Raw genomic sequence first — 27,407 nt, forward strand, 5'->3', positions numbered from 1 at the left:
TTTCTGAAAACACAAGGCATCGAAACCACAATTATGACTCATCCTCTCTGGAGACATGTGTGTGTGTGTGTGTGTCTGTGTGCGTGCGTGTCGCACGTGCGAGTGTGCGCATGCGCACGCAGCCAGCACACCGGAATATTATAAATCCACACCAATCTTTCATAGCACGTTACACTCCACAAGACCCAATTTGATCATCGTTCACCAAATTGCTGAAAGCGATGGCGCTTTCCAAGCCAAGGCGCCGAGCATCGCTTCAGTCAATTATCCGAGTGCACCGCTTCCTTGTGTCCTCTCAATCCCCCCCGACAACACAAACACCCACACACTGATTCCACTCCTTTTTCCCCCCCCCGTCTTTCCCCTCATCAGATCAGGCACCCAAGAGACAGAGACAGAGAGAGGGAGGGGGGGGGGATGATAATGCAGCCGCGCTCTACCCCTCCTCCTTCTCCTCCTCTCTAATGCCGTTACGTAAGGCCGCCAGTCTGCGCGCGGCCCTCCCCCCCCCCCCAGCATGCAGCGGGGCGGGCTGTGCAACGCGTGACTGTACGCACGGGTCTTCTGAGGACACGCCGAATGGAAGGAGCCCGACCCTTCTCTAATCAGCTCCATCCCTTCCTTTGTCTGTGTTGCTGTCGTTCGACCGTTTTCATACACCCAGAGTGGGGTCGGGCGAAGGGGGTCTCAGAGGGGGGGGGGGTCTCGGAAAAAGAGTAGTAGGGGGTTGGTTCATGGTAAATGGACTGCATTTATACAGTGCTTTTTTTTGTAAGCAGTGGTCACCCAAAGCGCTTCACAATATGGCCTAACATTCACCCATTCATGCACACATTCATTCACACACCTGTTGACGCCTGTCAACCATGCGAGGCGACAGCCAGCTCGTCGGGTGCAGTCAGGGTGAGGTTGTCTCGCTCAGGGACAGCTCAACAATCACGCTAGGAGGAGCCGGCAGGGATCGAACCAGCAACCAATGCAGTTACCAGCCAATCCGCTCTACCTTCCTGAGCTACTGCCGTCCGGGGGTTGGTTCTTAACATGTTAGCCTTGTCCCACGGCGGCACCGCCCGACAAGACAGCGTTGACCCCATTGGCTAGATAAGGGACAGCCGGTGGAACACCCTTTGCTTCGTCAGGACCCCGTGAGGCCGACTCATGCTCAGACTCCAGAGCGACTGACGTAACAACCCCAGAAAGGGTTTGAGCCACGTGGGAGGGAGGAGGGGGGGGGGGGGGGGACCTTGTGTCGCTCTGGGGACCAGTCTGACAGCAGCAAGCGCACCAGTCACGCTACAGTGCCCACCAGCCCCGTGGCCACACCCCCCCCGTCACGTACTGTTTGACTCCATCAACACGTTCAACCACTTCCTAGGAAACGTGAGTGTCAATGTGTGTGTGTGTGTATGTGTGTGTGTGTGTGTGTGTGTGTGTGTGTGTGTGTGTGTGTGTGTTTGCGTGCGTGCGTGCGCTTGAGTGTGTGTGTGTGTGTGTTTGGTTCAGCGCTGGAATCAGATGTTGGGAGACGGTTGGTGAAGATGTAGGAGATACCTCACAGGGGGCGTCTCTTTGAAGCATTCCATTCCTCACCAGACAAGCTTCTTTGGAGAAACATACAGTTTCTCACAGAAAATGTACTGCATTGGGCCAGGACACCGGGGTGTGCCCCCCTATTGTCGGAGTGTCGCGGGGATCTTGAGAGACCGCAGGGAGTCAGGACGCCGGTTTGACGTTTGACGTGCTCTTTGAAAGTCCCCCCCCCCCCCCCCCCCAACACCTCTCCCAGCACCACCTGGTCTCCCATCCAAAGACAGACCAGACCAGCCCTGCTTGCAAGGGAGCCCATCAGAGCGAGGCAGATACCCACGGGGCTGACTATATAACTTGTTGATAATAATAATAGGTATCATTGTGCTAAAGGTTGGGTGAGTGCAGGACCTCAAAATTGTATTCCTGGAGAAAACAAACTCATCCATCCTTTTTGGTTTTTCCAAGCCGTCTTTATTCGGTAAGCTGACAACGCAAGCGCTTAGCGCTGCGGCTGTCAATGCTACATCATTGTTGTTATTGTTGTTGTTGGTGTCATTACGAGTTTAGCTAAACCATAGCTCAAAGTTTCTTTCTTCCCGTGGCTTAGGGATGGGGAAGGGCTCAATTCTAAAAACTTTCAAATAAAGTTATCGGTGGAAACTAAGTCTTGCGCCGTAATGGGGGTACCCAGTGAAACTTCTCAGTACAGATTATGTGTACTTCTTGGCAGGGCTCCCCTTTTTCTTGGCATCCCTTTTTTCAACGCTTTGTCGCATGAATTTGCATGTTCTTTGTCACTTGACATCCATCTGTGGACAGTCATTTTAAAGATTCACTCACATTAAATAAATAGTAAAAAATAAATATTGCATAGTTTGTCCTCTCCACACGATCCTTTCCTTGACATCTCTTTCTTCACGAACAAACTCTTTGCTCTCTCCTATATCAAAGACCTCTCCTATATCTCCTATACCTCCTATATCAAAGATCTCTACCTACTAATAATAACAGGCTGCTAATTAGGTAATATACTCCAATTCTGGAGTTATACTCCTGATTTCTATCCATCCATCTCTTTCTCCGAATGCCCTTGAATAGCGCCAGTGCTGCGTAGCAATTTAAATGAAACTTTGCACAATGTACAAAACACCTTTTTAGTTTTACGGTCATTTGAAGTAGCCCCATACAGTCAAAGCAGTTTGTCATCATTGGATCTTAATGAGAGCTCCATATCGCTATAACTTCCAGTACTGCTCAAACCCTTGGTGCGCATCGCAGCTCCATTCATTACCACTCATTATATCAAACACAGAACAGGCCCTCATCGCCGCCGCCCGACGCGGCTCCATGGCTCGTCTGGTGTGTGACCCGCTTTACATTGGAGCTCTGCTGTAACCTGGTCAGACTCAGGCCCAGAGTGGGTAGGAAAGCCACTGAATTCCAGCACACAGCACTTGCAGGATATTGCAGTTTGGCTTTTGAATCCTTATTCCACTAAACTACGCTAGTGGGATTGTTTTTAACCAATGAAACCGTTTCAGAAATGAAATGTCTTTCATTTTAAAACCTTATTTTTTAAATGTGACATGGTGGAGTAGTGCCATTATTACATTGTTTGGGGAGAACTCTCTATCACTCTCTATCTCACTCACTATCATATATCTATATATATATTACTTTTCTGTTTTACCGGTGACATCTGTACCAAGTGAGAGTTTTCATCTTCTGGGCGGAAGAACATGAAAACAGAATGAACAGAGCTACTTAACCCATTGTTTGTTTTAAGTTCCTTATGCAGCCAATTCATGTTGCCAGCAAGAAAAGGCAAACTGTTGTTTTATAGGCACTTGTCAATCGTGCTTTGCCAAAAACTTAAGCCAAACCGAAAACTGTGAACTCAAAACAGTGCTATGAACCGTGAAAGCGTGCATTTTGGGAACCGTTCCGCCCATATTGTGGCTTATTGTACACTATTTCTGGGCTTAAGGGGATCATCCAAGCCAGCACTGTAAAAGACCAGTGTGGTGTGAGGACTTGTTTTGTCTGTGAACGCTGTATGGGTGTACATTTAGCTTTAAGGAGTGTGCGTGCAGCCGGGAGCCTAGGCATTGTGTGTTGAAACACACATGATGTAGACTTGATTATGTTATGACTAGAGAGAAGAGGCATAGGTCATTGGGATTGAATAGGGTGGCTGATAAGCACGCGCACGCACACGCACACGCACACACACACACCTATTTCCTCATCCAAATGCAAATGGTGCCAAGTCCATTCAGATAATTCAGTTATGACGAGTCCAGACCGAATGCATCAGCAGCTGGTAGATCAGCCTCTCCTGGGAGATACGACAGTGTCTTATCGCTGCACATTAGACAACAGGCCGTAAGCACCCTATCAGCTGGGGATTAGGTTCACTCTATCAAATGAGCTAACGCTATGCATTGATGGGGTAACACTATCCATTACTTGGTGTGTGGCTGCAGGTATACCTGTACTCATAAAGAATACATTCTGCACCATCAGTATCACATTGCCAAGCACGCACACACACACATGATCAGTGTATCATCACAAGCACTCTGTGATTTCAGCGAGAGGGAGGGAGGAAGGGGGGGGGGGTGGTGGGAGGAAGGGAGGGAGGAAGGGGGGAGGCGGGGCTGGATGCATGAGGCAGTGTTCCACGGTACACGTGCGCGCTCACTGCTCAGTAACATGAACACACACAATCCCCTGTTTGCGTCACATGTATTGAATCGTCCTGAGCTGTCCCTCTGCTATCTGTGACCCCCCCCATCTGCCTAATCTCCCTCCCCCCTTCCTCCCTCCCTCTCATGACTACCGATGGCTGCTCCAATCCCAATTAAGCCATTGCTACTTGTCTCAAGTGCTGCAAGCAGCACCAAGCCCGTCCTGCTTCCAGGGACACAGTTCGACCGCGCTCCCCCGCTCTGGGCGCTATGCTCCGGGACTGCCAAGCGGCACCCTATACTCCCTCGCTGTGAGTGAGGCCCACCCCCCCCCCCCCCCCCCCCCCTGCTGAGCGCAATAAAATTCCTATCACGGAGTTCCTGGCTCTCTAACACTGGAACGACCCCCCTTGTCTGACATAGGAAAGCCCGCTGCTCTCCCCTCGCTCTCCCCCCCCGTCGGCCCAACACTCATCCATTCATGTGCTCCTCAGCCTTCCGTGGCTCCTCCTCATCCAATTTTTATTTTTCCATCTGCTCATTCCCGCCATCCTTCCGCCTGCAGCTGTCAATTTTGGGCCGGGGTCTACCATTACATCCCGGCTCTCCTTTTAATGTCTAGATCAAACATGGACACGAGAGAACGCACGGCCACACACTGGCACACAATCCAATTCTCTCACACACAGACACACACAAACACACACACACACACACACGTATGCACACATCTACACATACACAGGAACACACATGTTTCATAACACTCTCTCTCTCTCTCTCTCTCTCTCTCTCGTTTCTCACCTTTTCTCATCTCCCTCTGATGAGTTGGTGTCCTGCTCATTGGACATTGGCTCCATTCGGCTTCAGTCCCATCCAGCGGCCAATCACAGGATACCGAGGCGGGCCACAACCTCGCCTGCCGGCCTAGCATTCGCAGGCGGCCACGTCAGTCAATGGCCATCTCCATGGCGTCAGGCAGTGATTGGCCGGCAGGAACACGGTGGGCTCAGGCATACGCAGCGACCGGATGATTGGCTGAGAGAGAGACAGAGACAGAGAGAGAGAGAAAAACATGTCAGAAATTGCATTGATCAATAGTGCACTTTTCCATGTCATGATGGACACTGACACACACGTTTCTGCCAGCAGAAAATCGAAGCCATTAATCTTATTCTTATCATCCAGCCGTTTCCTTCCTGCGGCCACAACGGACAGGAAAATATGAAGCTTTGCCATTGGCCCATTTTGCTGTGCCGAACCAAACCGCTGCGTGCTGATTTGAGTTTCCACTCCCAAGTTTAAGCATTCCGTGCCGTGCTGTACCGTACCGTACCGCGCCCGAGATGGCCCAGCTCCGAGGTCAGGCCAGAATGACCCCGCCCTGCCTCAAAGTGGGCTGCGGTGACGTCAGTATAGGGCATAGACCTATAAAAGTTGATCAACTGTATGGTGCCATGTGTGAGATGTATCACCGTGCATGAAGAGTGTGGCTGGAGTCCCCAACAGCTTGATTATTTATTATCCATTCGTTCCTATAACTATATACGCCTTAATAAAAAGGGTAATGAAGGTTTAATAGAAGTGCGGTGATGCAAGTCTGACGATATTCTCTTGTAAAAACAAAATCACTTGTTGAAAAAGGACTGATTTCATTCAGGTTAGTCTTGGTGTAACACTGGACATTTGACAATATTTCATACTATTAGATCGCTAATATCAAGGACCAAAACCTTACCATGCATTCCTTACTTTGTTTCAAGGGCACCAGATTCTACAATCAACAAAGGGGAACCGTCTTAACTTAAATCCTCAATGCCTCCTAAGAGCTTCACAGAAGTCATGTGGCCCATGCTGTTATTGCCCTTTTGATGAGTGCCACAGTCACACATTTAATGAATTAAACCAGTGTGTCGCAAGATACACGCAGACAGGCGCTTCCCTTTGGAAATGCAGGGGGGGTGTTAACCAGGGGATGATGTAATCAAGGCTCTCGTCCAAGGGTCAGAAAGTCATTGGACGCATGTCTGACATGTTGCAGCTCCGCAACTACAGTGAGGGGGCGGGTGGGCGGTATTAAAGTGATTTGAGTGGACACCGGTTAGACAAGCACTCTATAAATGCAGTCCATTCAATTTATTATTTCTACCAATAAAAGTTATAGAATTACTAACAAAAACAAATTGAATAGAGAGGTATGAGGGTATAATGTACACGGTTTTCCAATGTTACTAAAAACGTCCATCCACAGTATTTAATGAACGGGACATCCTTTGAAAAGCAGTCCTCAAAGTGTCTGCATTATCATCAGCGGCGCCTGAACACGGTTCACGCACTTGCTCCACTCAAACCGAGTGCCCATCGGTGAGGCAGCTTCACAGCAGTGTGTGGGTCCGTGCCTAATGAAGAATGGATGTAAGCCTGCAGACTGCCACATGACAGACCTGGACGTAAATAGACAACTGCACTTAGGTTGAACCTTCTGGCGGAACTCTGTGTGCTTATGTGGGCCTCGCTTGAACTGTAGGAATACATGCCCAAGGCGCCACTACATCTGACTTGATTGAATCACATTTATCTATTTATTTTCTCCTACAATTGCTCATCCGATATAACCTCCCCTAATTGTGGGCCGATACTGCCCCTAGTGTTTGAACGAGGAACTGATTTAAGAACGCTGCCAAAATCGTCTAGCGTTTGAGCTCAAAGGCTACTCTGTTATTCACATATTTATGAGGATTGTTTAATGTAAATGCATCATTGTAATTAAATACCAAACGCAACAGGAGTTTGTTAATAGGCTTTAATCAGAGAGGTGTAATAGTATGGGCAAAAACAGGTGTAAATATACTGCTCTCATGTTCAAAAGCAAGAAGGGGGCAGGGGGAGAGAGTGGAGTAGTGCTTGGGTAGTATATTTGGCTTGTTTGTTCTCTACACAGCTATGGAAATGCATACTTGTTGCCTTTTTCTGCAATGCGTATTTCAAAAACTCCACTTTGAAAACGCTACATGTGAGCAGAGGTAGTGAAACAGCATGGACCTTGTAAACAAAACCACATTTAACATTCCTTTGAGTCCAAATCGGTTACAGCAGAGCTCCAAGGCAGCCTTAGAAAAATATGACCACAGCCTGCTTCCATAGCATAAGCACAAACAACCGGCTTTCAACATTTTGCAAATCTGTTATGAAATTGCACTGCAGGACCAGCACTCTTCACCCCGAGAGAAATCCCACTGGTGAGATACACGAATCAGGGGAAGCTGACCTCCCCTTGCTCCAACAAAAAAGTGTGTTTTTTAACGCCTTAATAAAGTTCAGATCTCGTCCACACACACGGTACAGTCATCAGCAGCTGAGGGCCATTGCCTGACGTAGTCAGCATCAGGCGAACCCAGCGACTCGTGCTGCTGATCTCAGGCACGCAACCCGATCCAGGGTCCCGCCCTCTCCCTTGAACCCTCATACCCGCCAAGCTGTCAAATCCTCTTTCTACCACCTTTTGGAATATTGCAAAGATCAGGCCCGCACGGCCTGCTGCTGAGACGCTGATCCAAGCCTCCATTTCCTCCCGATCTTGACTTGCATCTCACTCCTCTACGGCATCAGCACTGGTTCCATCGATAAACCCCAACGGGGTACCCCCCCCTCTCGTTCCAAATCCCGCCTCAAAACCCATCTTTTCTCTACTGCCTCCTCTTAGCCGCCCCCCCCCCCCCCCCCCCCCCCCCGTCCGAACCATGTGTGTTCGATCTGTCTACCTGTTGCCTGTTTCACCATCGCCACCCCCGCACTGTAGAGGGTCTTTGAGTCTATACAAGTGCTATTTCAGTCCCATCGATTTATTATCCCCCCAAGGTGCAGGGCTTATGAGAGAGTGCTTTTCAGCCGTTCCTTTCTGCCCACCGTGTGGGACGACAGCGCCTGTGACCCCCAGCCGAGGGCGGAGACCCCCGGCCAAGGCCGGAGAAGACCCCCAGCCGAGGCCGGAGACCCCCCGCCGAGGCCGGAGAAGACCCCCAGCCGAGGCCGGAGACCCCCAGCCGAGGCCGGAGACCCCCAGCCGAGGCCTGAGACCCCCAACCGATGCCTGATCCCTGGGGGTCCCCGCAACCCCAACCCCCCTTCCCCTGACACTGGATGTCATTGATGTACACACCCTTAAATTAAAGACTTTTATACTTCTCCACTTTGTAACATACTTACTTTGGACACGTGACATACCTCAACCTGTACACCTGAACATTTCTGTTATTTATTGTGTTGCATTTTAACTGTACTTGGCATCTCTATATTCTCCTGTCGTTCTGTCGCTGTAACCACCAAAATCAACAAATTCTCTATTTATTTTACTTATGAGTCCGCTCCTTTTATGTCACAGGGCACGGGTAGGTTAGTAGTAAACTAGTGACGACAATGCCCATGGATCATGTGCCCTGGTCTATTAAACAAGCATACCCTGAATTAATGTCATGAGCAACACCTGTGTTACTCCCACGGTGACACCTCTGTGAAGCGGGTCTATTCCGGAGCGAATGATGCTTGATTGCTTGCTGCATTGACTTGTGGGAGTTGTAGTGTACAGTCGTAGTGCACAGTGCCTGTGAGGACCCGACCCCACCACAGGAGGGCGCTAGGCTCCCCAAAACAGCCATGAACCCAGAGCTGACATGAGCTGACATGAGCTGACCTTGCTAATCCTGGTCATCCATGGTTACACCTGGAAGACCTTGAGTCCCCAATCAAGCATGTTTTATCATTATAAGATCTTTTTTTTAGCGTCATTCATCCCAGATGGGAAATGAGGGTCACAGCATAAAGTACAGGACATATATAACTTACACTTACTGAATGTGCTGAATGCAATAAATAAAATAGATCTTTATGCTTAATATCTGGTAGTACAATGTAAACGCAAAAAGGAACATGTGATAGACAAAATTGTCTATGTTTATGTTTATGATTGAATATATGATGCACAAGTGTCTAAAATGAAATTGATTAGAGTCTAGTCTTTTACTACTGCACTGGACATGATGAATAAACTAAAACATTTACAATTAAGTACGAATTGAGCAGAAATCGAGTTTTTGCCAAACTGAGTAGTGCTATTACTTGAGACCCTGAGAGTGTATAGCACTCAAATCCTTCTGTGCTAAAGAAAAATAATTTGATATTTCAAGTGCATCACTTCAAAATAAGCATACCAATCCCAAAAAGTAATTGTAGAACTACCTTTAGAATTATTTGGAAAAAAACAAGCGAACTAAAAATGTATCTAGAATATAGCATCTGATAAGCTCGAGTTATGCATTTACACCAGCAGAGGGAGTGAGAGGGTGGGATATTGTTTCATGAAATACGACGGTTGGCAGTATATAAATGCGGACAGACTAGTAAACAATCAATGGGAAGACATGTGATTTCATTCTTGACAAGACAATAATAGTTTCCTTGATTGTGTTAGGATCTCAGTGGCTAGTTCTAAGTCTTGGTTGATGGACCATGGATCTTACATTTCATTTAATAACTATTAAGGTCTGAATATTAATAAGTTAATTAATGAGAACATAATGTATATTTTTTTTACAGTCTATAGTGGAGGTATAGTGGTCGGATTACTACTAATGACTTTCGTCATTATAAATCAGTGGTCACCGATCCGTTGATGGCATTTCAAGTGGATCACAAACATGACGCAGAAAAACACGTAACATTAGAAAATCGGTTTGAATTGTTCACTTGACAAAAGCACGACAACTGTGTTTACATTCTAACTTGAGACACTTCCATGTGACACTTTGAACTGTGGTAAAAACATAACTGCTAGCTTGTGGTCTGTAGTGGACACTGTTCACTGATTATCCTTCCTCATACGTCACAAAAAAATATTCTGCACATATAATATGTTCCCTATATTATCAATTGAATAACTAGCACTGAGCTAAAGATACAACAAGAAGGTCTGTCTGAATAATAATTTAATTGAACCCTATAATCCTCAATCATTTCATTCAACCAATCATTTTAATTAGGTTTTGTGCTGTGTTCTTGCTTTAACTTCATGTTCCCTTATGCTCAATGAAATATTGGCAGAGATCTTAAGATGCAATTCTCGTCAGAGTTCGAGTTAGCTTCCGTGAAAGTAGTACAACCATTATTACACAGTTCTGGTGTGTTTAAACTGACAATCCAATTTGAATCATTGTCATCACAAGTGCAAGTGCTTCACAGAGAAATGTGTACATGCACATGAAGGGGAAAACTAGTTTAGAGTGATGTCTGACAACTGACACTAATCTCACCTGGGCTTAAGGTAGTCGGACAGGTATTTTTCATAATTTTAAATTGTCTTATATAATGTCAGGTTAGGGTTAGGGTTACAATACAATTACAGTAAAACACAAATATGTTTTATAGTCAAAATAATGTTGCATGCGTTGCTTCGTTACTTATTACCCCTGCAGTTTAGTGCCGCTAAACGTACCGGAACGACGCTCGGAATAATGGGATTTCCAATGCGGGGATGTGGGGCGCTGTATGCATGTTTGTCATCAAGCACCTTACACAAATGAAAAGACATCAAATACAATTGAGGATAAAAACACAATAAAGTCCAGGACTTATTTCCATTGTGGTCCTCAACACAAAACATCAGGACAAGACAAGACACTAACAGAGTGTGTGATAATCAATAAAAACTTAATAAAAAAATAAAAATAAAAAATATATATATATATATATATTTTTTTAAAATATATTATATTATATATTATATTATATTTATTTATTTAAAAAAAAAAATATATATATATATACATATTTTTTTTTTATTATTATTTTTTCCCGGTACATACCGAAATGAAAAGTGCATCGAACCGTTAGACCCGTCCCGAAATATTTTGGTTTGAATACGCATATCGTTACACCCCTATTATAAACCGTAAATCTCGCCTATCTCTCTCGATCAAAATCGTGACTTTAGTGTAAACAAAATTGCAGACGATATTCAGGAGGAACTAGCTATGCTAGCTTTTTAACGTTTTGGTCGGAAAATTGTGAACAGAAAATGAGTGTTCCTCCATTTCGGAACACCACCTCATTTAAGCTTTTGCCGTCATGGCTTCTGTTATGATTACGTGATGAATTGTTGGTATTATGTTAACTCAGAGTGGCTCCCAATTTGCTTTCGTCTTCCCCACGTTACAATCAATTGTCTGCGTACTCGGTTGTCCTCGGATATCGTATTGTAAACATTGAACACGTTTAATATTTGCAAATTAGAATTGGTGAGGCCAAGATCGCTAAAAAAACACTCTTAACATACCCCACACCACAGGACAATCTGGCAAAAAGATCAGTAGAACCATCAACAAATCGGGGCTTTGCTGACAAAGAGTCAGAAGGGGGAAATCAGGCATCAAATCAGGCTAAATATGCTGCAGTGTGTGTGTACCCAGCATTAGCTGTTCTTGTTCTTCATCCCGGTCTCATTTTCCTCCATGCACATCGCCCACATCTACTGTGGATGTCTGTCTTATGCTAGCTGGGCTGATTACCAGCATACTGTGTGTGTGTGTGTGTGTGTGTGTGTGTGTGTGTGTGTGTGTGTGTGTGTGTGTGTGTGTGTGTGTGTGTGTGTGTGTGTGTGTAGTGTGTGTAGGCTAGATAATGTGTAGTGTGTAGTGTTGAGAGAGAGAGCGAGAGTGAGTCAGAGTATGATATTATAGAAACGCACACAATTCAGGTATGACCCCTTCTCTTATTAAAATCCTGAAACTCAAATGCACCGAGTTTAGTGTCTGTACGATGTGTCTAATAGTAGGAAGTAGGTGTGCGCGCACACACACACACACACACACACACACACACACACACACACACACACACACACACACTCACACTCACACACTACTCAGTCACACACACAGCTTATCTCCTTGCTATGATTAATTTCTTTCTCTTCTGGAGCCAAATAATGGCTTCCATTTTTCTCAGGCTTTCCAGCCCGAGCTCTTACGCACTGTTTTTTTTTTTCTTTCTTTCTCATCTCTCATGCCATCGAAAAGCAAGCCAAAGAACACTTTGTAAAAAAGAAAGAAAAAGACTTTCTCAAAGTTTCTAAAGCCATGAAGCCACACATTCAGGCGGGGGGGCGTGTTCGCAAAGCTGGAACAGATTTCCGTCCTCACGCAACACTGCAGGCTTTTACTTTGTGGCTTTATCATTGGCTGGGATTTGCATGAGAAAGATGGTGCTGTCAGGGGAAGCCTTGCTCAATGGCACTCAGCCCCGGCACTGCCTCTCACCTGATGAGACTGACGTGGACGTCAGTCTTTAAGCACAGTAACCAGGTCTCCCTCACCCCCACCTCTCTCTCCCCCTCCCTCTCTATCACTCTCTCTCCCTCTCCCTCCCTCTCCCTCTCTCTCTCCTTCCGCAAGAATATTCACACCTTTGACTACAAATTGTATTTTGAATACAACATGCTAAGTCAGGAATAAAACAATGACAACAATCACACAGCCCACAACAATAGGAAAACTCATAGTGACCTGTTGTCTAATTAATTTCTGATATAATTAAAAAACATATAGAAATAGAGAAACACAGGGATTGGGATTGTGTGTAATTAAAACATCTCGTTCTCTCTTAAGGTCAATAGTAACACAATGAAAATGCTCAGACTTTATTCTTTTTTATTTTTCTGCACCAGAGCCTCTTCCCTCTGAATGAGTATGCCTCATCGCCGGAGCATGAATAATACATGATAATTACGTTCAATTATTCATAAGCAATGAGGGATTTCACCGCCACTGATATTAATCGTCCATACAAAAAGAACTGCACATAAATACATGTAATGGCTTACGCTACAAGCGTTTAAAAGTAAGGAAGAGATATCTTTAATATACCAAGATGAACGAATCCCACGAATAATAAAAAGAGCCATATGAAAACAAAACATCTCTCCAACCACATTTTTAACGACGCAACAAAAACCCGACACAAACACTTCAACGTCCACAATCAGAATTGTATTATTCAGACTGCCGACTGAAGCTCCCTAATTATGGGATGTGAGGTGATGCTGCCTGCTCCCTTCCAGCGTACATCGGCAGTGCTGGGCTCTGTTCATAGTGTGCACATCACGTTGTGCCAACCGTAATCTGCTGCATTGGAAGCACTTGGTGCGCAGCCCAGTTTCAATTGTTGTATTTCATATTGACAGCTAGTTGCTAATGTATTCAAAGATATACACAGCAAAATACAGTGTGTGCGCACCAGCACGCACGCACACACGCACACAGACACACACACTCACACACACACACACACACACACACAGAGTGAACGTTCATAGTATATTGACATGATTTTGAATAACGTATCCCTCTTCTCCATATTGGAAAATACACTTGAATTGAATTGTACTGTATTGCACAGGAGAACTATATTGGACTATATGTCAAACAATGTCTCGTAAATCACAAGCCCGGTTTAGTGGTGGATATTGCATTGGTTCTTGTCCGTACGCAGACACACGCGCACACACCCAAATCACATTGACCTTCAGAAATCCACAAATTGAGCAATCTCCAAACCCCACTTCTGCTCACTTTCCTCTTCTGTTTTTTTCATGCCCGTCTCTCAGTCCGGCTTTCGCCCTCCTCCTCCCTAAATTGGCTCGATTCATTTGGAGGAAAGGGAGGAAGCAGTGCTGGAGAAAATCCGCAGAGACCCATATAGCATCCGCAACCCTCCCTCATCCCCTCTTTCTCTTTTCCCTCCCTCCCTCCCTCTCTCCCTCCCTCCCTCTCTCTCTCTCTCCCCTGTTTGGTTCTCCTCCCTGGGCTGGGCCATGCGGTATAGGGTGGCCCGGATCGATGCCTCCGCCTGCTGACAGGACATTCAATCTGCCATTTCTGTTCAGCAATCGCTTTTTCCTCAGTTCAGAGGAAGAAGAAATAATCAGAAGTGCCCGGCTCTGTGTTAAGAAGGCCATCGCTCAAACGCCACGGCCCCGCCCACTCTTCCTGCACTGCGTGGACGTGCTGGGAACGACGGCAGAGAGATTTCGATTCAGCAGTACATTGTTTAAGAACTCAATGCACTAACGGCCGCGAGTACAACGGGTACCAAACCAAAGGTGTGAATCTTCACTGGCCTCCCCGTCCCATCACATAGTATAACTGCACATGGCTACTTTTTCATCAATTAATACAAGCAGAAAGATACATTTTATTTTGTTTTTTATTTAAAAGGAATGATTTCTAAAGTCAGTCTATATTATGAAAAACTGCATCTTTCGATAGCAGTATCTGTGTCACCCCACCTCAGTATATAAACATTACACAAACAAAACATAAAACCTTCTGCAGTGCGTTACAAAAGTGCTGCATCTACAAAAATAAGCTTTTACATAGCAGCTCTAAAACATGGCACCTCCAGAATGTGGCTAGCATCACAAAGACGACTGAACACAAAGCACTGACTGAAGCAGAAAACAGGAACATGGCAGTGAATACTACATGGCCTCACATCAAATGATACAGTCTGGCGTACATGGTGAAGATAGTGCCATTTTGTGTGGTGCTTGTTCATAAAAGAAAAATAGCAAAAATCAAACTGTAAAGTACCTTTTTACCCTTGCAGTAGAGGTAAAAAATAGAAATTGCTCACTGAATTGATAGGATTTTGTGTAAGATCACCAGCTGATCCACATGCTCTGGATGAGAGCAATTCCTTTTGAAGTGACCTCATCTCCCCCAATGGCAAAAGCCCTCTCTACAGAACCACTTATACGGCCTGGAGGGAAAATGTGGTGGTTCCTCCAAATGGGACCCCACGGAGATGCCCCCCCCCGCTTTAAAGGATCCTCGGCCAGAGGCAGAGATGGGGCTTTAACAGTATCCCTCCATTTCCTCCACAGCCCTGGCCTATAGGTGGTCTCGGGGTGTGCTGTAATCTTCGGTTAAAGTATGTCCCGGTAAACTCAAGAGCAGCAAATGAGGCCTTTATTTTTGGAACAGAGGGGGGGGGGGGGGGATGTAGGCCTACAGTCCCCCACAGGCAGTGCTTCCTCTTCCTGAGTCTTCCCCTACTGTCCTCCCATGATGTGCTCGAGCCAAAGAAAGAACAGCATTAAATCTGCAGTTAGCCCTTTCTCAGTTCCATTCAACAGCAAACGTCTATTAGGATAGCCGTTCTTCTCAGCCTTGTAAAACCTTCACTCATTGTAGCGGCTCGATATTGTATTGAAAATAGTGAAGGTGTTTTTATTGTACATGTTTTACATGAAACACAATGATATGACCTCAGAGGATGCAGCCTCTGTAGTCAGTCCTCTGCAGATCACTCCACTCTCTCTCCTCTGTGCGGAAAGCAGTCCCATAAAATGGGGATGCTCTCCTATGTCTCACTGTTGTACCTATTCAGGAGATCTGCTTGGATGGCATGCTTGATCTCTTGGCTCATCGGAGCGTCTCCAATGCTGTCTGTCACATTCCGGAGGAGTTGTGCGTTTGGTGGACCAATGAGACCAACAGGAGGGATGGCTCCCCTCTGACCATCATTGTTGGTTTGGAGGTCAGACTATCCTCTTCTCATCGTAGGAGATAGCAAGGTGACCCAAATCGCAGGTTGTTCTAAACACATGTGCACCATATTATATGCCCTTTTCCAGCTGGTGTAGAATGCCAGTTTTTTAGTTTATGACTTGGCAGGCCAAGGATTTTCTGCTTTACTTGCAGATGGTGGTTCGCGATAGTGCTGAATGTTGATATCAGGCAGATTCTTCAAAGAAGCCTGGAGAACGTGGATAATTTAGGCGCCTACTGTGATGTGAGATTCAGCATATGAGCGAAGCGACTTTTTGTAGGAGCAAATTCTCAAGACTTGAGCTGCAACAAACGTGTTGAGTGTTGTCTGTCAGAAGCACTACATCTTAGAGGTTAGCTGCTGTGCTGCCACGACATTATTCAGTAGCTCCACTAGATGACATCCCAAGTGACTAACTGCTCTCGTTTGCAGAACATGGGATAAAAGATGCAAGTCCTCCTGGCTTGTATAAAGTGCTGTTACGTCAATACTGACTTGTATGTAATAAGTCCAGAATCACATGTAATGGTTACTCAGCTAGCTCAACTCATTGACTCCATTACCTGTGCTTCGGGTTCACTATAAAGTGCCGGTTTAGCACGGTTTCCGGTTTCTGTCGACAAGGGACCTTTTGAAACTGTGGCTCCAGGGATTTCAGCAGGTGGCCAAACCCGGTGTTGTTTACCACTGAATAAAGCTGTAGATCCTTTGTTATGAAAGCTGCAGCAGATTGGGTGATTCTCCTCCCTTTCTCAGAGTTAGAAGCCAAAGTTAACAGCAACACTTCAGTTCACGGCTGATGAGCTTGACTTGATGTAATTTGTATGGTTAGCGACGTTGGCTCAGAGGGAAAGCGGCTAATGTAACACCTCAAATGTGACACATTTACTAAAGTATTACATTTTTGTGGGGGAGATTTTGAACACAGAGCATCTTGTCCAGTTCATTCTTCCCTGTAAGTTCATAAAATTTGAAAAACTTGGCCCAGATATCCACTTGAAAATACTGGGTGCATTATTTATCATTTGCGTTTGATGTCTGCCTCCCTCTGCCATATCTCAGAACATATACAAGTAAGCCTTATGCCACAATTCAATGCAAAAAAATGACATTGCTGCTTCAATGAGTGAGCAACGTTATTGTAACTTTACAACGTTATTTTAATGACAGTAAAATCTGTTAATCAGAAATAAGAGTTGGTGTCAAGTTTTTTAAATTATACAGTATATCCAAACTCAGAATCGTCCATATCTGCATGGTGACGCATCTTAGACCCCAGACATTTCCTCCCCTCTCGTACTAACGATGAGGAAGGAGAAATGTTTCCTTCAGAAAAATGCATTTCATGCTCGTTAAGAGCGTTCTATTAACGAGGATAAATGCAGAACAAACACATTTCTCTCTAAATCATTTCCTTGTGCCTTTGCACATTGTTACCTAGATCTCATGGCATCTTAATATCTGCAAAAGGAGGGGGTTTGAAATGCTCGTGGAGGTACATAAAGCCTTGTTTATAGTAGGCAGAACAGTGTCAAGACCTCCCCTTAAAGCGAGAGAGGCGGAGTGGTTGCCAGGCAGAAAGAGAGCACTCTGTGTTTTAAAACTCTGGCCACACTAAAAACCATCGTCTCCACAGTAGCCCAGTGTTGTGCATGAACGAGTTCAAAAGAACGCGTTCATTGAACATGTTCATTTTTCTGTGAACTTTGAACTGAATGCAACCCATTTGCAAACAAAGAACTTTATGTGACGTGAGCGCCACTGTTGAGGTCCAATTGTGGCGCTCACTGCGCGCTTCAGAGCGAAGATCTGAATCTTAGCCCCGGCTTGATGATTCAGATCTTAGATTATGGGAGGTGATCCACAAAAGCCTATATGGTCAGAACAATGGGATGTCGGAGCAGAGGGTTTATTTTTTTAGAAATAAAGGAAAAATGGTGCGTTGGAGAAATGGGGCAAGGCAACATCAAAATAATATATAATATACCGGTATGGTATTGTCTCAACTAGCCAACATATCTCTTTCAAAAATATACTGGTATAACCAGTGTGCGAAATACCCGTCAATATTCGGGACTCCATCCCTCGTTTGTTGCGCAATAGGCCTATCGATATACATTTTCTCAATATGCAGTAGGCCTATCTATAACATTACAATATGTCATGGATGCAAGCCAAGACAATCAGTCTATAGCCTACATGACAACACACACATGCACACACTTAACAATTTTTGATAATCCAATATAGTATATAGCTATAGTATTCGTAAAAAAACACTGACGTAGGAGGCTGCATTGGCTAAAGTTGTTTGGATGCACGTTGTTTTATAACAAGGAGCGGCAAAGTCGTGCCTTACAATGCAAACACGACAATAATTGGCACCAATCTGGCGCACTTAGAAGAGCAATCAACTGAATAAATGCCAGGTATATAGCCTATCGGAGACTGGCACGCAATCAGTGCACTTGCAAATGAGAGCCTGCAGTAGGCTATGACTGATCGTGGTGTGACATTATTTAACCATCCATCTACAGCAAATACGATCAGACAGAGATACACATACATTGAACACATACACAAAGCACATTCGTCCAACCACGGCGGATGCTGACAGACAGCCCACAACAAGCCAACCATCACCACGGCGGGTGTCCACTCTCTCTCGCGCGCGCACGCACGTACACAATCACTCCAACTTCTCCAACTCCAAGGCTGCCAACCACAAGGCCTACATAACCATACAGTATGCCGAAGCCAGAAAGGACACGCGCACAGTCGCATCTTATGCACAACAATCAGTTCTATCATCACAATTCAGTCACTGCAATGATTTAAAAAATTGCCTCTTACCGCTTAAGTTAGAATAGACCCAAAGTGTGTGAGTTATACACTCTGGTTTAGCTTTCGCTTGCTATCCATTTTTAGTATGACTTCTCAACATTACGTCTTTCTTCTGTTTGGCGCACATGGCTAATTTGCATATGCACATAGGACTGGCTGGCTCTGCTTGGTAAAAAATACATATTTGTGAATAAATGTTTTGAATTCTGAATACTGGACATGGTGAGCTTAAAACATTTAAGTGACCATTAGTGACATTCAATTCACTAACAATTTTTTTAAATTATTTTTGGACAAAATTTGAGACTTTCAGGGGTCTCATGGGAAAATCGGGGGGTCGAGCCCCCCTGGACCCCCCTGGATTTCGCCCACTGGATATAACTCTTACTACCGGTATATCGCCCAGCCCTAGCATGCACAACACTATATGGAAATATCAACAAATTGGAAACCCCTGCGCAACACCCCTGCACCCCTAACCCTTCATTTTCATTTCTCACTTAAAAAAAAATGAACTGAACTTTGAACTAGTTCAAAATTGAAATGGTGAACTATGAACATGAACAGTTCACTTTGAACATGTGTGAACTGAACTTTGAACTAGTTCATGAAAAGTGTGAACTTGCACAACACTGCAGTAGCCGCAGTTGTTGCTCATCAATTAAACAAAAGATTTGGTTTGACCGCGGTCAGCCTTTTAATGAGAACCAACCACAATGTAAAAGTAGTGTCTGGAACAAGAAGGTTGGGATTATGCGGGAGACAGAGCCTAGACATCAGCAGATCTTTCAGTTTTTCTTCCTTCAGTTTAGTGATGGTATCGGCCCTTAAAAGCTTCATCAAAGCATCCCTCGAGGAGAGCTTGGTCTGACCTTCCCCGCCTCCCTTTGGTTGGGGTTCGGAGGAGACAAGTAATCTCATATCTCTGGTCTTCTGTCCGCTCATATCTCTGGTCCTCTGTCCACCCATATCTCTGGTCCCCTCTTCTCTCATATCTCTGGTCCCCTCTCCTCTCATATCTCTAGTTCTCTTTCCTCTCATATCTCTATATGCCGCGCTCGCTTTCTTAATAAGTTCTAAAAACATGTGATGTAGTAAAAAACGAAAAAAAGCACAGTGGCAGAATTGTTAGATTAGAGTAAAATAGAGTAAAATAATCCCGAGGTGACTCATTCACCGGATCCACACAGGTAGAGCTAGTACCAACAGAGAACTCGATGATTGGGCCGCCTGCCGGAAAGACACGCGCCAATCGGCACACCGCGACCGCCACTGGAAACGGAGCAGGAACGGCTGGCACAGCACCAGCTGCCGCTGGCAACACCGAAACAAATCCTCCCACACTCCACAGGAACACATTGGTTATGGAGAGTAGAGCAATACAGCAGAGAAAAGAGCGCTGTTTACTTTGTGCCTTCCGGTGTGGGAATGCAAAGTCTGCCACTACAATCAACACATCCATAACTATAACTCAACTATACGTTAAATGAAATGCATTATTGTTTAATGAAGTGTGATTGTGTGATTGTGTGATTATGTGTTTGAGCACAAAATGACAAACAAGAGGACTGGGATGGCGTAAAAATGTTATCCTGTGTGGTTTAATAGTGTTTTGATTACAGTTGATGTGAGTTGATGTGATGATGTGATGCCATTGAATAAAAAATTATTCAACGGCAATACTGCTGAAATGCTAACATGCAATACAAATATGCAATGCTAATACAGAACGCTTATAGACAGTGTGACACCACTAATAATTAATAGATACTGGTAATTATGCTAATATATAATGCTATGCACAAGCAGGCACACATTTACTTTTGCGTGCGTGCGTGCCATACATATATATATATATATATATATATATATATATATATTAGGGGTGCACGATAATTATCGGGCCGATAACAGTAATTATTACATCATTCCGATAACATGACAAATTGCCCCGATATCATAGCCTATATAATTTCAGTGCCCCACTCCCACTAACGCTAAATGAAAGGTCTTATAAAAGTACACATAATCAATTACAATACATGAGTTCACAACTGCACGCGGATATAGAAAATGTTTTTTCTTATTATTATGTTACACCTTTCTTGCGGCTCCCAGACCGTAGTCGAGGAGCACAGCGTCGATGTTCTCTCGGGGGTACCACCCTTCACTTTGACCGGCAGTAGGTCTGCTTATAGGTCGGAATATGGTCGGAATGAAGCGGCCGCTGATGATTGACAGGCTGGGTACTTTATTATTAGTTTCACTAACGTTACAATACACGTTTGCACAGACACACCGGACTTATTATTGACAACAGTTAGCTGAACATAGGGTCCCGGCCTTCCACTCCCTGTTTTCTCAGTTAAACACAGATATCAACTACATTTGTCCCAGTGGTTGTTAGATGTGAAATGAAGCAAAAAAAGACGCTCTCTTCCTCCAGTAACGCAGTTGTTCGCAACGCCTTTCTTATTCGTCGTCTCTTCTATTCGTCTGTAACTCATGCTCCAATCTTTCATCGATTGATGTGGATGTTGTGGATGCAACGGAATATATGATGCATCGCTGCAGCAACATTTAAGATGATCGCGATGAGTTCTGCCCATTCTGCCTCCGTTGCTGTCTGTCAGACCAAAACACACCTGAGTGACAGGGGCCGTACTATGAACCTCGACCCTACGTCATATCCCGCCCCTCGCAAGCCAGCCCCCCTAAACCCCCCGTTGATTCTACTGATGTCTGCGTGACAATGTCATGATCTTAGGTCATGATCATATATATGGATATGTGTGTGTGTTATCGGTTATCTGTATCGGCCTTTAGGAGCTGAAAGTTATCGGTATCGGTTAAAAAAAAAGTTATCGTGCAACCCTAATATATATATATATATATATATACACACATAAACGTTTGCTGGTTATAAATCCATTGCTATTTCAGGAAGCCAATGGAATAGCAGACAGCTTTCCCGTTTTGGAAACACACGCAGGAATGTGTCCTTGTAGTAGCAGTCGCAGGCACATGCAATGCAGACAAGTTGCAGGGGAGGGAGAGAGAGAGCGAGAGCGCGTTGTGATGGTTGCGTTAAATCATGTTGTCACCACCATGTGGCTACCGCTCCGCTTACACAGCCCAAAGGCAGAGCCAGACCGCGAGACTTAGCACGGGAAACAGACGAGGAGTGCACAGCACAGCACAGCGGAGCGTGTGTCTGTGATGGCCATGTGTTTGCAACTGCGGCCGCCAAGTCGTTTCACTCGGGGGCGCGCCGTCTCCTTTTTATCGCCTCTCGGCCCGATTGTTCGCTCGTTTCATCCCCAGCCACATTTTCGCGCCGCTTTTTTTGGCTCACGTTGCGTTGCAAGGTTGTAGTTGTTTGTGCTTCAGCCGCGAGGCTGTCTGAGAGATGCCAACCCCAAAGCAATCTCTGAACCCAGGTGTCAACGCTGCTGTGCGTTATTATTGGCACGCTAAGTGTGCTACACGGAGGACCTAGCGCCCACATGCTACACGTCACAGTAACAAAGAGTCCTACATTACGAGTGCTCTGGCAAGACGCACTGGGCTAGAAAACAAGTGGAGTTCATTTACATGATCGTAAATTCATATTTGGGGGGGGTTTCCACATTACTGACCTAGCGGAATGGCTCAATCAAGGCTCCTTGGACTTTGGAGAATTACAACACTTCTCCTTTCGTCCCCTGAGGATAATCCTCACTGATTCAACATTTGACGCAACGCAACACACGATAAATCAAATCAGTCAGCCGCCACAAGCGGGTTTTGGTCAGGGTTGATGTAGAGCAAATGGGAGACTGAAGATGGAGGAACAGGCGGTGAGAGGGTACGGAGGAGAGGTTGAACACGTCACAACAGCATGCCAACAAAAAGTGTGGATGAAGAGGAGGATGCGAATGAGAAACGGCGTGTGTGGGAGGATCCCTCAGGGGAGAAGGAAAGTGATGATTGTGGAACACCAAATAAACCAAACCAAGACAAGTGGTATTCAGTGTGCACACACGCACACACACACACACTCCCACTAACATACAAGATAACACTAACTCAAGACAACTGCTATTAAGTGTAGTCACACACATACACAGTGCACACACACACACCAACACAAACACACACAGAGGAAACAAGATAACACTAACTCAAAGTAATCAAATCATCTCATATGGTAGCACAACTGCAACCACACTCTCTTTGTCCCTCTTTAATTTATTTCCCTGACTTTTGATTGGGCAAAGAGCACAAAACAAGAGAAGAAAAGTCATCCAGATCACTGTGGTCGGATAATTGAAAAAGTGTGTCACACCAGCCCTCAGCGATAGGATCCAATTAAGATAGACCCCAGAGACTAGTCTGGGGGCTTACTATGGCACCGTCGTAACCACCCACCGTACACTCACACACACGGCCGCCACGACTGCCAGTCGCTGGTGTGACGGCAGCGATGGGGGGGCCGGGGACACAGGGGCAGCACAGATGGGCTAAACAGCAGCCGATTCAAAACACATCGGAAATCTGCACGTAGTGCGTGGTGTTTACCGTTAGTCGTTTACTACACTGAGAGCTCAACCGACGGATTCCAACCTTCGTCCGTATTGAAAGATGTTGTTCACCTTTCGGAGATAGCCGTGGTAAACCTAGAAATGTGACTTTTCAATGTACGTATCTGCTTTTGTTGAAGTGTATTTGAGATAAGGCCTCCAACCATGACTCGATCGCCCCGAGGGAATCGGGCTCTCTGATTGGATGAGCCGCGCCGACCCCATGGCGGGAAGACACAACGAGGGGACGTGACGGCAAAAGAGATATTTTGTCAAGTTTAAAAAACGATTAAGCTTGGTTTTAATAGCAACATCTCGCTGTGACCTGGCTCAAAGGCAAAGTTGCTTCCCGTCTTGTCGTATTTTTGGTCACTCTCCGACAACAGCGAAAAATGAATAAACCCACAAATTTCTCTTGAAACACAAAGTACAACGCTAGACGGTTTTTTCCCACTCACAACAATAGAGATGCTGTTTGAAAAATGCCCACAAACATTTGGCAGCAAGAATGTAAATCTGCTTACCTGGTATGTTTTCACTCGACTGGATCGAAGGGCAAAACTGCTACATTCTGATATTACGTTGCATTTTATATAAGCCTATTTAGTAACCATAGGATTTCCGAGGCCAACCATTTTGTATTCAATATTATGTTACTCAGCCATAGAATAAAGTAACTGAATACACAAAAACATATGCCCACACACACCCACACACACACAAAAGACGTGTGTGTAATTGGGTCTGTGAATGTACACTGCTGCAACACCTGTTCTATGCACTCTAGGTGTCCATGTTTCAATTTTTGCGTGTTTGTGTGTGCGTGCGTAGACCTGATTGTTAGGATTCCAATGTGTGTGTTTGTATGTGTGTGCTCTCTTATAATTCCCCCCCCCCCCCCCCCACACACACACACACACACTTATAAATAGTAACCAGCATCAGTTATCTTTCCCTAATTTCAGATAGATACAAATGTCATGCGACTAGTATAAAGGCTACTACGCTAACGCCACTGCATGCTAGACGTGTTAGCACAATGCAAAGCTGCATTATGCATATAGAGCTAAAAGTGAAGGTGGAACTTATAGATTGTGTTCCACAAGGGAAACTCCCATGGAGATGTCGAACACTGCCCATCTTAGCATGTGTTGTGCATTGATAAGTGCCATTTCCCACAAGTGCAAGGCAACCGTAGATTGGCCTATTGAGTGAATAGTGATAGGCTGATCTACTAGCTTATTAGCCTAGCCAGTCACTTGAGTAACCTACAGTGTAAAAACACCACCAATCAGCAAAGCTTTGACGGTATGATCCATCCGGAGGAGGAAGAGGAGAATATTAAATAGTTGCAATAGAGGTGGGCTGAAGACTTCTTTGTTCAAGTTTGAAGTTCACTTTCTTAAGGACTAGACTAGTGGGTTTTTCCACGCAGCTAATCCACTCAGAGACCCATCCTGGTCTTGATGGTCTTATCTCAATCTAAGAGGGTTAAGGCAAAAGCTAAGTTCACAAGAGAAACAGCATGTTCTTTTGACTTTGAGTGCGTGTGTGCCCGTGCGTGTGTGCCCGTGCGTGTGCGTCCGTGCGTGCGCGTGCGTGTGCGTGTGTGTGTGTGTGTGTGAACCCGTGCGCATGCCCCTGTGCAGTGCCTGTTAATTGCCTTGTACTTCTTCGGAGTTAAGACTCTCTATCCTCTCAGACCCAGCCTGACTCTAGACCCGGCCTTTCAGGGGATACCTTCCAAGACGGGGGATTCTTAAGGCTCCCGTGGTGCCTTTGCTTTCTGTCTCATGTTGGACTGAGCAAAGTACATTTAAATCCAACAACATTGCATGAATGTATGAATCCACACTAAAGAATTCATGCATTTATATATACATCGGTATGAATAGATGTTAGATATTACTTTGTTATTTGATATTACTTTGATATTATTAGGATACAGGTGTGCAGGATTTTATATATAAATATATATATATTTATTTAAGATTTTTTTTATACATATATAAATTAAATATTGATGTTATGCTCAAGGACACCAAGACTTGAATGCTCTTTGAGCGGCTCCAAATTAAAGGTGGTAATATTATGAAGTCTGAAAGCGGGAGAGGGTTGATATTCATGAACTGCAGTCACACATCACTGCACAATGGGCACGAACTGCAGGGCGATCAAAATATCACCCAATCATCTACTCATCCACCAGTGGTGGATGAGTAGGATTGGGTGATATTTCAATAAAAGGGTATATCATGGTGGGGTATAATATTGATGTGTCCATATCACCACTTTCTCATGATAGGTCTCTTGTTATCAGCGCTTGCCTATTTTTCTTCACACTGATTCACATTTTTCTCACTGCCACTGATCGAGGTTGTGATTAATGTCCGCGCCTTTCCTTTTAAGATGGAGAATTTCATGACTTCCCAATTGAATGCCTGATTGATTTCTCAGTATATTCTTCGCCCAAAAATGTGCCTTACATTCATTGCTTTATGGTCCAGGAATGAAGTGCTTGCAGATTTCTTTCTTACGCCACAACCTCAAAAAGCAGGTTGAATGAGCACAAATGAATACGGTGAAATGATTATGTCTTTCTCAAGCTAGCTGGCTACGTCACTCCGTCTCACTGTGAAACCGTCAAAATCACTCAATTAATGCCAACCGATGGCCAGACATAACACTGACAGACATTGAACAACTCATTACAGCTCATAGGTCTAGCCTAGCTTACTTAGGCAAAGTTATAAATAGCAAGCTTATGAAGGTCATAATAAATCGCTAGTCTATTGCTCAAACATGCCTAGTAGCCTTGTGCTACATTCGTTAATGGGTTTATTATGTGTGAAACAAGGACGGGGTCAGAAGTGATTTTGCAGATTGCCGATTGCGGCAGGCTATATGTATGAGTTCTCTCTCAAGGCTGGTGCTTTCAACGCCATTTCAAGGACATGTGGAGACACGTGGGGAGATGCATAAAGGCAAGCCTTGGTGCTTTTTAAAATATCCACACACAATATCCACAAGCAAGTTTTTGTCCTAATCGACACCCCCCCCCCCCCCCCCCCCACAAAAGTCACGATTTGGTACGTACCTCGGTTTTTAAGTCGGTTCGGTATGTTTTTCGGTACAGCAGTTTTTATGATTTTATTTTTTATTAAGCAATTTCATTTTGATTTGATTTACTAAATTGTATCAAACAAATGCCTTACACAAATGGAAAGACATCAAATACAATTGAGGATAAAAACACAATAAAGTCCAGGACTTATTTTCATTGTGGTCCTCAACACAAAACATCAGGACAAGACAAGATATGATACAATAACTATGCCTTGTGTTTCTTATCAGTCAGTAACTAACACAATTGTCTTGTCGTATGTTGCAACTAAGCTTGTCCTGTGTAAATGTTGCTGCTTTGCGTGTCTGTCTTCAATTGCCCCTTGGGGACAAATAAAGTTTTTTGAATTAGAATTTGAATAATCCATAAAAACTTTCTCTTTTTTTTTTTCATACTGAAATGAAACGTGCATTGAACCGTTAGACCCGTACCGAAAAATTTTGGTACAAATACGCCTCATTACACCCCTAACAAAACAGTATTCATTTTTTGCCAGCCTCGTCGCTCTATGTCCACATCCCAACCTCAGGTAGCTGCTTGTGAGGGGGGGGGGGGGGGGGGGGGGGGGGGAGAGCTTTCTGCAGTTACCGTGGTAACGTAAGGACGACGGACTATGGTGCGTCGTGAGCAGACTGTGAATGCCGATGCTGATAACATGCATGCTCTCCAGAGAATAAGTAGCTCAACTGAAAACTTCTCAGGGGCTCACCCCCTTTGTATCTCCATTTCATCATCAGGGCTTCCTCCTCGTCTCCTCGTCTCCTTCCTCAATCCCTGTCAGTGTTCCTGCCTTCCTACCCTCTAGGTCCACCTGCCGACACTCGTCTCTCTGTGGCTTGTGACCGATTAAGTTTTGGTTTTATGCATGGTGCTGCCTTACAGCCATTTTAAAAGTAAACCATAACCAATGGTGATGATTACCACCAATTTCGGTAAGGCAATTGCAGTCGAGGTTCGCTTTAATTGAAGAATTTTGTGCCAGTTGAGCCCAGCTCCATGGGGTGTGCTCCAGTGGACACTCCTGGAAAATCCATTCAGGTAAAATCACAGTGTTTC

The 27,407-nt window shown here is 44.8% G+C and overlaps 1 protein-coding gene across 1 annotated transcript in view; it reads right to left on the reverse strand.

Annotated features, from left to right (window-relative positions):
- The window catches only part of LOC311347113 (thyroid hormone receptor alpha), an 82,474-nt gene that overhangs the window by 20,077 nt on the left and 34,990 nt on the right, over positions 1-27,407 (reverse strand). The window contains exon 3 of the mRNA XM_084470015.1: positions 5,025-5,258. Coding sequence (XP_084326141.1) covers positions 5,025-5,080 — 56 coding nt within the window. The 5' untranslated portion in view covers positions 5,081-5,258. The remainder of the gene's footprint in view (positions 1-5,024; positions 5,259-27,407) is intronic.

The sequence above is a fragment of the Micromesistius poutassou genome, assembly GCF_964030765.1.
Source record: "Micromesistius poutassou genome assembly, chromosome: 1".
In the NCBI taxonomy this organism is placed as follows: domain Eukaryota; kingdom Metazoa; phylum Chordata; class Actinopteri; order Gadiformes; family Gadidae; genus Micromesistius; species Micromesistius poutassou.